Here is a 15761-nt window from a genome sequence, read left to right on the forward strand (position 1 = left end):
CCCCCACAGTAAACCTCACACGTAACAGCAAACAAACATATAACCGCCGTGGTTGAATAAACACATTATGAACATACAAATGCAATGGAAAGATTATTCAAAACATTTGAAGGTTTCAGCCCACTATTGAAGGCTGTGTTGTTTGGTGATGCAACATTTTAAAGCTGCAGTGAAGCAGAATGAAAAACATGATGCTCTCTCAGAATTGATCATGAATGAGTTCAAGTGTTTTGATGCTCTTTGGGTTTTAAGTAGAAAAATGACACAGAACACAAGGCATACTTGCCTTTTTGCGTTGCATTAAGGGGAATTGTTATGATCCTTGTCAGATGTGTTGCACTCATCCTCCACCTTTTCATCTGGACGGAAAAGGGTTTCACAGAGTTGTGTTGTATTGTCAAATACTTTATATAGGAAAAGTAACTTGCTTTTTAACCTCCAATAAATAGCAGACATTTCTTAGCAACATCTCATCCTCTTTCCTACTTTGGCCTGGGTAGGTTTGCCCAAATTATTAATATTTTTTTGTTCATGTCTAAATACACAATTTGAGGGACGGAAAAGGGCAAACCACTATAACTCAGCCCTGAATATAGTATTCAAGTTTAAACCCACTATAACTCAGCCCTGAATATAGTATTCAAGTTTAAACCCACTATAACTCAGCCCTGAATATAGTATTCAAGTTTAAACCCACTATAACTCAGCCCTGAATATAGTATTCAAGTTTAAACCCACTATAACTCAGCCCTGAATATTCAAGTTTAAAACCACTATAACTCAGCCCTGAATATTCAAGTTTAAAGAATACTCTGCGGTTACCTCTCTTTAAAATGTACAAAACTTTTTAATGATGCTCCTTCGCTAATGTGTTTTGACAATTGTGTTAGGATCTTAATGAATTCACTAATTATAATCTGAGTGGCTTTAGGAGAAGTGTTTGCCACACACAAAGAAACAGACCTAGAGTGGTACTATTCAAATCCCCAAACATACAGAGATATGAAAAAGGAGAGAGAGAGAGCATAGAGGGAGAGAGAGCAGAGAGAAAGAGAGAGAGCAGAGAGAGTATGGAGATAAAGAGAGGAGAAAGACAGAGAGAGAGAGAGAGCAGAGAGAGTATGGAGATAAAGAGAAAGAGAGAGAGCAGAGAGAGTGTGGAGATAAACAGAAAAAGAGAGAGTATGGAGATAAAGAGAGTAGACCGAGAGAGAGCAGAGAGAGTATGGAGATAAAGAGAGTAGAAAGAGAGAGAGCAGAGGGGGGGAGACTGGAGAGATCAGAAAGAGAGAGCAGAGAAAGAGAGAGAGCAGAAAGAGAGAGCAGAGAGAAAGAGAGTGACAGAGAGAGGGGGCAGAAAGAAAGAGCAGAGAGAAAGAGAGGAAGCAGAAAGAGAGAGTAGAGAGAAAGAGAGAGAGACAGAGAGAGAGAGCACAGAAAGTGAGCACAGAGAGAGGTAGAGCACAGAGAGAGATTGAATTAAAGTTTTATGACTGGTGAATCTTTAATGTTCTGGGAAGTGATTCCCACATTCTAGCTGTGTGTGTGTGTGTGTGTGTGTGTGTGTGTGTGTGTGTGTGTGTGTGTGTGTGTGTGTGTGTGTGTGTGTGTGTGTGTGTGTGTGTGTGTGTGTGTGTGTGTGTGTGTGTGTGTGTGTGTGTGTGTGTGTGTGTGTGTGTGTGTTGGTGCATACAGTATGTGTGAGCATGGCTGCTCGCATATAGTCTGTGTGTCGTTAACCCATTCCTCTCTGAACTCCATCTATACTGACAAGAGCTTAACTACTAACAAGATTATATACCATTACGTTGAACAAAAATATAAACTCAGCATGCAACAATTTCAAAGATGTTACTGAATTACAGTTCATATAAGGAAATCTGTCAATTGAAATAAATGCATTAGGCCCTAATCTATGGATTTCACATGACTGGGAATACAGATGTGCTTCTGTTGGTCACAGATACCTTTCAAAAAAAAGGAGGGTGTAGATCAGAAAACCAGTCAGTATCTGGTTTGAACAACACTGTGACACATCTTCGCATAGAGTTGATGCGGCTGTTTATTGTGGCCTGTAGAATGTTGTCCCACTCCTCTTCAATGGCTGTGCAAAATTGCTGGATATTGGTGGGAACTAGGACACACTGTCATACAAGTTGATCCAGAGCATCCCAAACATGCACAATGGGTGACATGTCTGGTGAGTATGCAGGCCATGGAAGAACTGGGACATTTCCAGCTTCCAGGAATTGTGTACAGACATGGGGCCATGCATTATCATGCTGAAACATAAGGTGATGGCAGCAGATGAATGGCACGACAATGGCGTCAGGATCCCATCATGGTATCTCTGTGCATTCAAATTGCCATCGATAAAATGCAATTGTGTTCGTTGTCCGTAGCTTATGCCTGCCCATACCATAACCCCATCACCACCATTGGGCACTCTGTTCACAACGTTGAAATTAACATTCAATGCTCTGGCAACAGCCCTGGTGGACATTCCTGCAGTCTGCATGCCAAGAGCACACTCCCTCAAAACTGGAAACATCTGTGGCATTGTGTTGTGTGACAAAATTGCACATTTTAGAATGGCCTTTTATTGTCTCCAGCACAAGGTGCACATGTGTAATGATCATGCTGTTTAATCAGCTTCTTGACTTGCCATACCTATCAGGTGAAAGGATTATCTTGGCAGTTAAAGAAGAAATGCTCACTAACAGCGATGTAAACCAATTTGTGTACGCAAAATGCGAGAGAAATAAGCTTTTTTGTGACAAATTGTATTGTAAACATAATACATTCATACAAATGATGAACTGATGTTGATTATGTTTATTCAATTGATCAAAGTCTATTTTATGCCACATGGCGTTTGTTCCTTCCTTCCATGGACCTTAACCTTTGACCCAGCAGTGACAGCAGTGACAGGTTATATTGGCGATTACACTCCCGACATCCGTTGCATAATCTCAAGGATTATTGCTGCTGGAGCCAGATACAGTCAGGCAAGACAAAGGTCGATAGCAAGACCAGTTTGTTTGTTTTGTTAATTAGGCACCGATCTCCTCAATAATTGATTACAAACTCAGGAAATATGAATACATCAATGAATACATGCTTTTTTCTTGTGTGTGTTGATACCTTTTGTTGTTTTGGTGGCCTTGTCGATATGCTGTAACTTTGAACTTTTATACAGATACAGATGGATCTACATTTGATCACCGTGTCACAGGGAGAACTTTCCTGCAGTGCAGGACATTTAAAAGTTGTAGTGTATTAGGTGTCAAAAGGCTTCAGACTTGATCTTCCCAATTCCCTTGAGAATTGAATTGATCAACCCCTACAAAAATGTCCATTAATTATAATTCACATAATAATTCACATTTCCTGTTGCTGCAGGATTATTTTAAAGATCCTATATACAGTGGGGAGAACAAGTATTTGATACAATGCTGATTTTGCAGGTTTTCCTACTTACAAAGCATGTAGAGGTCTGTAATTTTTTAATCATAGGTACACTTCAGTGTGAGAGACGGAATCTGAAACAAAACTCCAGAAAATGACATTGTATGATTTTTAAGTAATTAATTTGCATTTTATTGCATGACATAAGTATTTGATCACCTACCAACCAGTAAGAATTCTGGCTCTCACAGACCTGTTAGTTTTTCTTTAAGAAGCCCTCCTGTTCTCCACTCATTACCTGTATTAACTGCACCTGTTTGAACTCATTACCTGTATAAAAGACACCTGTCCACACACTCAATCAAACAGACTTCAACCTCTCCACAATGGCCAAGACCAGAGAGCTGTGTAAGGACATCAGGGATAAAATTGTAGAACTGCACAAGGCTGGGATGGGCTACAGGACAATAGGCAAGCAGCTTGGTGAGAAGGCAACAACTGTTGGCGCAATTATTAGTAAATGGAAGAAGTTCAAGATGAAGGTCAATCACCCTCGGCCTGGGGCTCCATGCAAGATCTCACCTCGTGGGGCATCAATGATCATGAGGAAGGTGAGCGATCAGCCCAGAACTACACGGCAGGACCTGGTCAATGACCCAAAGAGAGCTGGGACAACAGTCTCAAAGAAAACCATTAGTAACACACCACGCCGTCATGGATTAAAATCCTGCAGCGCACGCAAGGTCCCCCTGCTCAAGCCAGCGCATGTCCAGGCCCGTCTGAAGTTTGCCAATGACCATCTGGATGATCCAGAGGAAGAATGGGAGAAGGTCATGTGGTCTGATGAGACAAAAATAGAGCTTTTTGGTCTAAACTCCACCGTGTTTGGAGGAAGATGAAGGATGAGTACAACCCCAAGAACACCGTCCCATTCGTGAAGTATGGAGGTGGAAACATCATTCTTTGGGGATGCTTTTCTGCAAAGGGGACAGGACGACTGCACCGTATTGAGGGGAGGATGGATGGGGCCATGTATCGCATGATCTTGGCCAACAACCTCCTTCCCTCAGTAACAGCATTGAAGATGGGTCGTGGCTGGGTCTTCCAGCATGACAACGACCCGAAACACACAGCCAGGGCAACTAAGGAGTGGCTCCGTAAGAAGCCTCTCAAGGTCCTGGAGTGGCCTAACCAGTCTCCAGACCTGAACCCAATAGAAAATCTTTGGAGGGAGCTGAAAGTCCGTATTGCCCAGCGACAGCCCCGAAACCTGAAGGATCTGGAGAAGGTCTGTATGGAGGAGTGGGCCAAAATCCCTGCTGCAGTGTGTGCAAACCTGGTCAAGAACTACAGGAAACGTATGATCTCTGTAATTGCAAACAAAGGTTTCTGTACCAAATATTAAGTTCTGCTTTTCTGATGTATCAAATACTTATGTCATGCAATAAAATGCAAGTTAATGACTTAAAAATCATACAATGTGATTTTCTGGAGTTTTGTTTTAGATTCCGTCTCTCACAGTTGAAGTGTACCTATGATAAAAATTACAGACCTCTACTTGCTTTGTAAGTAGGAAAACCTGCAAAATCGGCAGGTTATCAAATACTTGTTCTCCCCACTGTTTGTAACGTGCGCTCCATTGAATCAATGGATAACCTTTCAAGCACTTTTGATATTTATACTTTACGCCCACTTCAAGTTGAAGTCATTTTAGTTACCCAAGCAATGCTTCCAACAATTCTAATAGCAATTGTACATGGTATATTCTAGAGTTTAAGTGTCTACCATTTCTCCCTTCCTCCCTAATGCGTTCTTGTCTGCAGTGAGGAAAGCTGCATTTTATGCATAATCCCCCTTTGAGTATCTCTCCACTTTCTCACCTTTTCCCCTTTTTAATTTTCCCTGACTCTGTGGGATACTCCTCCTATGACTTCTATCTCATCATCTTACTGTCCGTGCTGAGGCAGCTCATAGGAATGAGATGACCACAGGTGACAACACTGAAACTAAAGTTCAGTCAAGTTTATGATCATTTGTTGTATTTTATGTAAATGCTTACTAGGTGAAAAAGGCAACATGTTGGCTTAGTTACTATACTGTTAACTGTAAAACAATACAGTGGACTAGAATCTTGAATAATTGTCATTGGCAGACTCTATTGAGCTGTTGTGCCTCCTCCACAAGTCAACTGAATGGTTGACCCTTTCGGAAATAGGAGGTATTACATATCAGATTCATATCATATCAGATCAGGAGATCCCAATGATATAAAGAAGGGAGACTGAAATCTAGGATATAGAATGCTCCCACTACAGTCCCTCTGTGCAGGGTTATATACAGTATGTGTTGCACAGTGGACTTCACCTTTCTCCTTTCCAGCAACTCCCATCCCGCTCACCACCTTAAGACCATCCCTCTCACCACCTTAAGACCATCCCTCTCACCACCTTAAGACCATCCTTCTCACCACCTTAAGACCATCCCTCTCACCACCTTAAGACCATCCCTCTCACCACCTTAAGACCATCCCTCTCACCACCTTAAGACCATCCCTCTCACCACCTTAAGACCATCCCTCTCACCACCTTAAGACCATCCCTCTCACCACCTTAATACCATCCCTCTCACCACCTTCAGACCATTCCTCTCACCACCTTCAGACCATTCCTCTCACCACCTTAAGACCATTCCTCTCACCACCTTAATACCATCCCTCTCACCACCTTAATATGCTGCCTCTCACCACCTTCAGACCATTCCTCTCACCACCTTAAGACCATCCCTCTCACCACCTTAAGACCATCCCTCTCACCACCTTAAGACCATTCCTCTCACCACCTTAAGACCATCCCTCTCACCACCTTAATACCATCCCTCTCACCACCTTAATACGCTGCCTCTCACCACCTTCAGACCATTCCTCTCACCACCTTAAGACCATTCCTCTCACCACCTTCAGACCATTCCTCTCACCACCTTCAGACCATTCCTCTCACCACCTTCAGACCATTCCTCTCACCACCTTCAGACCATCCCTCTCACCACCTTAAGACCATCCCTCTCACCACCTTAATACCATCCCTCTCACCACCTTAAGACCATCCCTCTTACCACCTTAAGATCATCCCTCTCACCACCTTAAGACCATCCCTCTCACCACCTTAATACCATCCCTCTCACCACCTTCAGACCATTCCTCTCACCACCTTAAGACCATCCCTCTCACCACCTTAAGACCATCCCTCTCACCACCTTAAGACCATTCCTCTCACCACCTTCAGACCATTCCTCTCACCACCTTCAGACCATTCCTCTCACCACCTTCAGACCATTCCTCTCACCACCTTCAGACCATTCCTCTCACCATCTTAATGCCATTCCTCTCACCACCTTCAGACCATTCCTCTCACCACCTTCAGACCATTCCTCTCACCACCTTCAGACCATTCCTCTCACCACCTTCAGACCATTCCTCTCACCACCTTCAGACCATTCCTCTCACCACCTTCAGACCATTCCTCTCACCATCTTAATGCCATTCCTCTCACCATCTTAATGCCATTCCTCTCACCACCTTCAGACCATTCCTCTCACCACCTTCAGACCATTCCTCTCACCACCTTCAGACCATTCCTCTCACCACCTTTAGACCATTCCTCTCACCACCTTTAGACCATTCCTCTCACCACCTTAAGACCATTCCTCTCACCACCTTCCGCACATCCCTCTCACCATTTTCAGCACATCCCTCTCACCATTTTCAGCACATCCCTCTCACCAGCATACAGTACACCCACAGACACACATACACCCAGAGACGCACACCCCCCCTCCCATTCTAGTAGAAAGCCAGCCAACGGCCCCCTTCCAGACAACCCTCGTTCTGCTCCGAGCCCAAACTGTTTCTCTCACGTCTTGTTGGCTCAGGATCCTGGCAGCGGTCCTGGGGACTAACTCACGGGGGGAACAATCCCACAAAGTGGCATGAATTAATGTGTCTAATTAACATGCCGTTAATTATTTGTAAATTGCTTGTTTGGGTACACATTACTTGAGAGACATATGTTGCTCGTCATGTTCACCCAAACAAGCGGCAGCTAATCCTATCTCTCGTGTGCCCGCCTCTGAAGATGGGCCAATCAACTTGGTGATAAAAAAGAGAGATGGGAATAAGAGATATGAGAGAGAGAGAGAGAGAGAGAGAGAGAGAGAGAGAGAGAGAGAGAGAGAGAGAGAGAGAGAGAGAGAGAGAGAGAGAGAGAGAGAGAGAGAGAGAGAGAGAGAGAGAGAGAGAGAGAGAGAGAGAGAGAGAGAGAGAGAGAGAGAGAGAGAGAGAGGAAATGTTTCAAAATCAATGAGTGTTTATTTGTGAGCTTGAGGTTTCCATCACTGTAGTGGTGTTAATTGTAAGAGGTCATCATTTGAATAACCTCGAGGCTCGTAAAGACTCTCGCCATGTCCCTGATCCATTCATTTTGTATCGTACCAAAAAATAAATTTGCACACACCTATACCTTCTCTCTCTCTCACACACACACACACATTCTAGCTCTGTTACCATCCACAACTCCACCATACCCCAATATATTAGCTTCAGATTAGAGGTCGACCGATTAATCGGAATGGCCGATTAATTAGGGCCGATTTCACGTTTTCATAACAATCGGATATCGATCGATATTTTTTTGTTTACACCTTTATTTATCCTTTATTTAACTAGGCAAGTCAGTTAGAACACATTCTTATTTTCAATGACGGCCTAGGAATGGTGGGTTAACTGCCTCGTTCAGAGGCAGAACGACATATTTTTACTTTGTCAGCTCGGGGATTCAATCTTGCAACCTTATAGTTAACTAGTCCAACGCTCTAACGACCTGCCTCTCATTGCACTCCACGAGGAGCCTGTCTGTTACGCGAATGCAGTAAGCCAAGGTAAGTTGCTAGCTAGCATTAAACTTATCTTATAAAAAACAATCAATCAATCATAATCACTAGTTAACTACACATGGTTGATGATATTACTAGTTTATCTAGCTTGTCCTGCGTTGCATATAATCGATGCGGTGCGTATAGTTGCTCCAATGTGTACCTAACCATAAACATCAATGCCTTTCTTAAAATCAATAAACAGAAGTATTCATTTTTAAACCTGCATATTTAGCTAAATGAAATCCAGGTTAGCAGGCAATATTAACCAGGCAAAATTGTGTCACTACTCTTGCGTTCATTGCACGCAGAGTCAGTGTATATGCAACAGTTTGGGCTGCCTAATTTGCCAGAATTTTAAGTAATTATGACATAACATTGAAGGTTGTGCAATGTAACAGGAATATTTAGACTTATGGATGCTACCCGGAACGGTTCCGTATTTCACTGAAAGAATAAACGTCTTGTTTTCGAGATGATAGTTTCCGGATTCGACCATATTAATGACCTAAGGCTCGTATTTCTGTGTGTTATCATGTTATAACCAAGTCTATGATTTGATAGAGCAGTCTGACTGAGCGATGGTAGGCAGCAGCAGGCTCGTAAGCATTCATTCAAACAGCACTTTCGTGCGCTTGCCAGCAGCTGTTTATGACTTCAAGCCTATCAACTCCCGAGATGGCTAGCTAATTAGCGGGGTGCGCACTAATAGCGTTCAAATGTCTCTCGCTCTGAGACTTGGAGTGGTTGTTCCCCCGCGGCTTTTGTGGAACGATGGGTAGTTTTGGAATTGTTAGTTAGATTACTTGTTGGTTATTACTGCATTGTCGGAACTAGAAGCACAAGCATTTTACTACACTCGCATTAACATCTGCTAACCATGTGTATGTGACAAATAAAATTAGATTTATTTGCTTCGAGGGTGGCTGTTGTCGTTGTGTTCCTGGTTCGAGCTCAGGTATGAGCGAGGAGAGGGACGGAAGCTATACTGTTACACTGGCAATACTAAAGTGCTTATAAGAACATCCAATAGTCAAAGGTTAATGAAATACAAATGGTATAGAGAGAAATAGTCCTATAATTCCTAGAATAACTACAACCTAAAACTTCTTACCTGGGACTATTGAAGACTCATGTTAAAAGGAACCATCAGCTTTCATATGTTCTCATGTTCTGAGCAAGGAACTTAAACGTTAGCTTTCTTACATGGCACATATTGCACTTTTACTTTCTTCTCCAACACTTTGTTTTTGCATTATTTAAACCAAATTGAACATGGTTTATTATTTATTTGAGGCTAAATTGATTTTATTGATGTATTATATTAAGTTAAAATAAGTGTTAATTCAGTATTGTTGTAATTGTCATTTTTACAAATAATGATTAATCGGTATCGGCTTTCTTTGTGGTTCTCCAGTAATCGGTATCGGTATTGGCGTTGAAAAATCATAATCGGTCGACCTCTACTTCAGATGCTTTGGATCTCTTTGCTATCCGCCTAAAAAAAATATGAAAGGAAAACATTGGACTATGGAGCTTGAAATGGTAAACTGTTTACCACGCCTGCCATTACACGCTCTATCAGTGTGTCTTTGGTGGGGTGTGCAGTGTTATTTTGTGGGATATGTTTTGGTTGAGGCTCCTCATGCAAACCTTCTACTGAAGCCTCTGGGTAGGTAATGTGTGCTAGAAACATATCTGGGTATCTCTCTTTCCTACATCTCCCATCTCCTCTCATCTCCTCTCTCTCCCTCTTTCTCCCTTCTCCTCTCTCTCCCTCTACCTCTCTCTCCCACCTCCTCTCTCACCCTCTACCTCTCTCTCCCATCTCCTCTCTCTCCCATCTCCTCTCTCTCTCTCTCTCTCTACCTCTCTCACCAGTCTCCCCTCTCTCGCTCTCTACCTCTCTCTCCCACCTCCTCTAGCTCCCTCTACCTCCTCTCTCCCCATCTCCTCTCTCCACCTGTTCCTCTCTTTCCCATTGCCTCTCTCTCCCTCTACCTCTCATTTACACACACAGCGACTTGGGGCTGCAGCTCTTCCCTCCCTCCCTCCCTCCCTCCCTCCCTCCCTCCCTCCCTCCCTCCCTCCCTCCCTCCCTCCCTCCCTCCCTCCCTCCCTCCCTCCCTCCCTCCCTTTCTTCCAGCCACTGCTCACGCACCTTCTTCCTCCCTCCTTTCCCTCTCTCCCTATCTCCCTCCATCCTCCAGCCACGGCTCACACACTGCCAAACATTTTATATCTTTATTTAGTCATGCCCGGTATTATTGAATTTGAAAAAACATGCCAGTCACGGGTACTTCCTTTCCCTCTCTCCCACTCCCTCTCTCTCTCTTTGTCTCTCTCTCTCTCTCTCTCTCTCTCTCTCTCTCTCTCTCTCTCTCTCTGCAGTGTCATAACCTCAGGAGCCTCAGCCACTACTGTCTTTGGGGGACATTTCTAAATGAAGTTTTATTTCCCTAGCTTTGCTCCCTCTGGGGAACAGAGTAACATAATTCCACACAACAGAGTGAAGATTTGACAGAGAGGAAATGCAGAGTATCACAAGCTTGTTTCACAGAGGGAGAGAGAGTAGGATGATAGATTTCCAACATGCAGGGATTTTTTTGATTCAAAAGTGGAAATTCAGATTCTTCTCTTTCTTAGTCTTTTTGGTCTTTTTTCTCTTTTCCAAAATGGCTGCTTTGGAACCCAAACCCAAATAAGAACTCATATTTTGCTATTCTCCTTTCCAACATGGCTGCTTCAAACATAAACACAAACAAGTATTTACAGTATACTTTATTGTAGATACATTGTCTCCTTTCCTTGTTACACATTCACTTCTCAGACAAGCTGATAATGTGATGAAGAGATATAGTTTTGTGATATTGTGATGAAGAGATATCCTGTCAGTTTTGCATAGTCACAGTGTATCCTAAAGCGTCGTCCTTTCATATCCTGCATTATATTCCTTTAAACAGAGAACTAGTTGACAGAGAACAGAGGGAAGAGAAGAAAGGAAGCCTGAGGGCAAAAGACACTGACATACTTCTTCCTCCTGTGCTCTCTCTCTCTCTTTCTCTTGTTTTTGTCAAACTCTAAATCCACGCCGTTCCTGCGCTTTGAGTTCTTTTAGCATTCTCTAGTAAACATTTACAGCTTTCCTGTAGCTTTCTCACCAGACTGTCCAGGATTTGATTGCTTGAAATCAATCCCTCACTAAATGGGAAAACAAGTAAAGGAACCAGTAATGACTAAAACCAGTTAGCATACATGGTGTAACACTGTCCATTCACCTATAGGTCTTTGTCAGGTACCTACACATTTTAATAGATCATGGTTATCCTACAAAAGCTAGTTTGTTAAAAACTCAAGTCTACAAATGAATCAATTACTTGATGAGCGAATTATGTATTTGTCCTCTTTTTCCCTCTTTTAAATTGGACAGACACTCACCCTTCACTACTTTAGTCTCATATTTCAACTATAAATAATACATTTCTTTTTTCTTTTTCTCAGCTATCGGACGAACGCTCATCCCGCGCTACTTCAGCACAGTGTTTGAGGGCGGAGTCACTGACCTGTACTACATCCTCAAACACTCCAAGGAGTCTTTCCACAACTCCTGCATCACTGTGGACTGTGATCAGTGCACCATGGTCACCCAGTATGGGAAACCAATGTTTACAAAGGTAAGGTCTGTAATTCTAATCCAGGGGCTGCCGCTGATTGGCTGAATACCCAGGGCGCGGGGTGGTTGGAATTGTCAACAAATCAGCAGGACAGAAATATGATGCCACGTTTTTGAACAACCGGTAGTTTCTTTGAGAAGATATATAAAGAGATCTCTGCATTTGAACAACAGTATAAATACACCTATTTCACTTTTCAACCAATGCTGCACATGCTGCCACTGTTTTTAAAAGATTAGATTATACTATTTAGAACAAGCAGACAGCTCATGAACGAACGAGTTCACCAGGGAGAATGGTCGTCACTTGTTACCATAGCTACAAAGTCATAAAGCCCACCTATTTCTACAATTTCTCTTCTTAAAAAGTGATTTTAAACATAACCTTAACCCTGACATTAACAAAACTGTTAACCTTTTGCCTAACCCTCACCTTAAATGTTGTTTTCATGACCTTTTACAATATAGATATTGACTTTGTGGAAACCCTGGAAACCAGGGAGAACGCAATAAGCATGCAGATACAATAAGTGAAAACACATGATTTAACTCGGGATAGCTAGCTAGGATAGTATCACAAAGCATGGTGTGCTAGCCAGTTAACTTTCATAACTTCATATTTCCGACTTAGTCAGATATTAGTTTAGAAAGACTTGAAATTGGCATGGGAGCTAACTAGCTAGCAAGATACCAGCTGTCAAAGGTAGATAACTGGTTAATTTGACCAAAAATGATTTCAAAATATTTCTCAATGTTTCTCAAAATAACTGTAGCTGGCTAATTATTTTGATCAACCTTTGTGATGCTGTTTTGGTCCACACAACATGTTGCCTTGTCACCTACAATAGAACATTATGAACAACATGGTGGTAAACAAAATTGGCCATCCTTTTTTGTCCTACCAGATATGCAATAAGAAGGTTCTAGCTTCCCTCCCACCTTCGACTCTTGTTGGTTGCAGTTGTCCGGTTTATCAGGTCCCAGGCTTCCATGGCTGTTATGATTATTTATTCACAAGTTAATTATAATTAGCTTTTTGCTTTAGCACCATCTGTACCTGATAGAGCAGATCTAGTCTCAAGTGCGGAAAAAAGCCGTCCAGCACGAGAGACTCATTGGGAGGAGACTAAAGCAGACTCAGAAGTTCTGACTGAGCAGACGCACATTTGAGTGCCTAAGGACGGTCCATTCACTTTGTACGGTTGTAATTTATGCTATGGTATCGTGCAATTTCATTGGGGCAGCTCCCCTCATAGCAAAAAAGTCCAAGCAATGTTGGCATGGCATGTGCACCCACGGAGGTGGAGCTGCTGCTGCGGGCAGTCACTAAGGGACAGAGTAGTAAGTAACTACAGCTTGTTTTGAACAATATATTTTTGAAACAGGAAAATGTACACATTTACCACACTTTTATGAGAATTTAAACATAATCCATAATCCATGAATTATATAATATACAGTAAAAGGGTAAATAAAATACCAATTTAAAACCTGTTAAGACTCTAGGGGCAGTATTTCATTTTTGGATAAAAAGACATGCCCGTTTTAAGCGCAATATTTTGTCACGAAAAGATGCTCGACTATGCTTGGAATTGATAGTTTTGGAAAGAAGACACTCTGACGTTTCCAGAACTGTAAAGATTTTCACTGTGAGTGCCATAGAACAAAATCTACAGGCAAAACCAAGATGTTTGAGTGACCAGGAAATCAACAGGATTTCTGGAGGCACGTTTTCCATGATCTCCTTATATGGCTGTGAATGCGACAGGAATGAACGGACACTTCCTATCGTTTCCCCCAGGTGTCTGCAGCATTGTGACGTATTTGTAGGCATATCATTGGAAGATTGACCATAAGAGCCTACAATTACCAAGTGTCCCGCACGGTGTCTGCGTGGAAATTGGTGCGCAAAAGTCAGGTACCAGTATTTTTCCATCCGAATCAGAGAAGAATGCACGCTTCCAGGGAAGGGATTTCAATGAAGAGATATATGACAAAACACCTTGAGGATTGATTCAAACAACGTTTTCCATGTTTCAGTCGATATTATGGAGTTAATTCGGAAAAAAGTTTGACGTTTAGGTGACTGAATTTTCGGTTAGTTTCGGTAGCCAAATGCATAGTAACAAAACGGAACGTTGTGTCCTACACAAGCATCTTTCATGAAAAACTGGACATCTGCTATGTAACTGAGAGTCTCCTCATTGAAACATCTGAAGTTCTTCAAAGGTAAATTATTTTATTTGATCCCTTTGCTGGTTTTTGTGAATGTTGCGTGCTAAATGCTAACGCTAAATGCTAAGCTAGCTATCACCACTCTTACACAAATTATTGATTTTCTCTGGTTCTAAAGCATATTTTGAAAATCTGAGACGACAGGATTGTTAAGAAAAGGATAAGCTTGAGGATAGGCATATTTATTTCATTTAATTTGCAATTTTCAGAAATCGCTAATTTTGCGTTATGGTAATGAGCTTGAGGCTGTAGTCACGATCCCGGATCCGGGATGGGGCGGACTAAGAGGTTTTTTTTTTAAATATACATTTTTTTATTTCACCTTTATTTAACCAGGTAGGCTAGTTGAGAACAAGTTCTGATTTGCAATTGCGATCTGGCCAAGATAAAGCATAGCAGTGTGAACAGACAACAACACAGAGTTACACATGGAGTAAACAATAAACAAGTCAATAACATAGTATAAAAAAATAATCTATATACATTGTGTGTAAAAGGCATGAGGAGGTAGGCCATAAATAGGCCATAGGAGTGAATAATTACAATTTAGCAGATTAACACTGGAGTGATAAATGATCAGATGAACATGTGCAGGTAGAGATACTGGTGTGCAAAAGAGCAGAAGTAAATAAAATAAAGACAGTATGGGGATGAGGTAGGTAAGTTGGGTGGGCTATATACCGATGGACTATGTACAGCTGCAGCGATCGGTCAGCTGCTCAGTTAGCAGATGTTTAAAGTTGGTGAGGGAGATAAAAGTATCCAACTTCAGAGATTTTTGCAATTCGTTCCAGTCGCAGGCAGCAGAGAACTGGAAGGAAAGGCGGCCAAATGAGGTTTTGGCTTTAGGGATGATCAGTGAGATACACCTGCTGGAGCGTGTGCTACGGGTGGGTGTTGCCATCGTGACCAGTGAACTGAGATAATGCAGAGTTTTACCTAGCATGGCCTTGTAGATGACCTGGCGACGAACATGTAGCGAGGGCCAGCCGACTAGAGCATACAGGTCGCAGTGGTAGGTGGTATAAGGTGCTTTAGTAACAAATCGGATGGCACTGTGATAAACTGCATCCAATTTGCTGAGTAGAGTATTGGAAGCAATTTTGTAGATGACATCGCCGAAGTCGAGGATCGGTAGGATAGTCAGTTTTACTCGGGTAAGTTTTGCGGCATGAGTGAAGGAGGCTTTGTTGCGAAATTGTTATGCAGGTGAATGAGGACCCAAAAGCGACTTGGCGAAAACAGAGTCTTTAATCCAGTTTAAGGAAATAGCAATACTCCTAGACAAATCGGAGCGGTAAATAAAGCATAAGAAACAATTTCACTCGTAATCACGAGAACTGACTGGAGACTCGATAATGAACTGCAGGTTGCCTCGGGAAGGCACTTGACCGTAGCAGACTCAGACACCTGCTCACCACGCAGCATCTGAGGGAAACACGACACGACAGGGCGATACAAAGACACAGCACGGTGAACAGTATACAAGGATTCGACAGGGCAGAAACGGAAAACAAGG

At 42.4% G+C, this 15761-nt stretch overlaps 1 protein-coding gene across 4 annotated transcripts in view; it reads left to right on the top strand.

Moving 5' to 3' along the window:
• The window catches only part of LOC123993524 (LIM domain-binding protein 2-like), a 111420-nt gene that overhangs the window by 56796 nt on the left and 38863 nt on the right, over positions 1-15761 (top strand). For all 4 annotated transcript variants that reach the window (XM_046295756.1, XM_046295757.1, XM_046295758.1 and 1 more), the window contains exon 3: positions 11836-12008. In XM_046295756.1, coding sequence (XP_046151712.1) covers positions 11836-12008 — 173 coding nt within the window. The remainder of the gene's footprint in view (positions 1-11835; positions 12009-15761) is intronic.

This window comes from Oncorhynchus gorbuscha, linkage group LG13, assembly GCF_021184085.1.
Source record: "Oncorhynchus gorbuscha isolate QuinsamMale2020 ecotype Even-year linkage group LG13, OgorEven_v1.0, whole genome shotgun sequence".
NCBI lineage: Eukaryota > Metazoa > Chordata > Actinopteri > Salmoniformes > Salmonidae > Oncorhynchus > Oncorhynchus gorbuscha.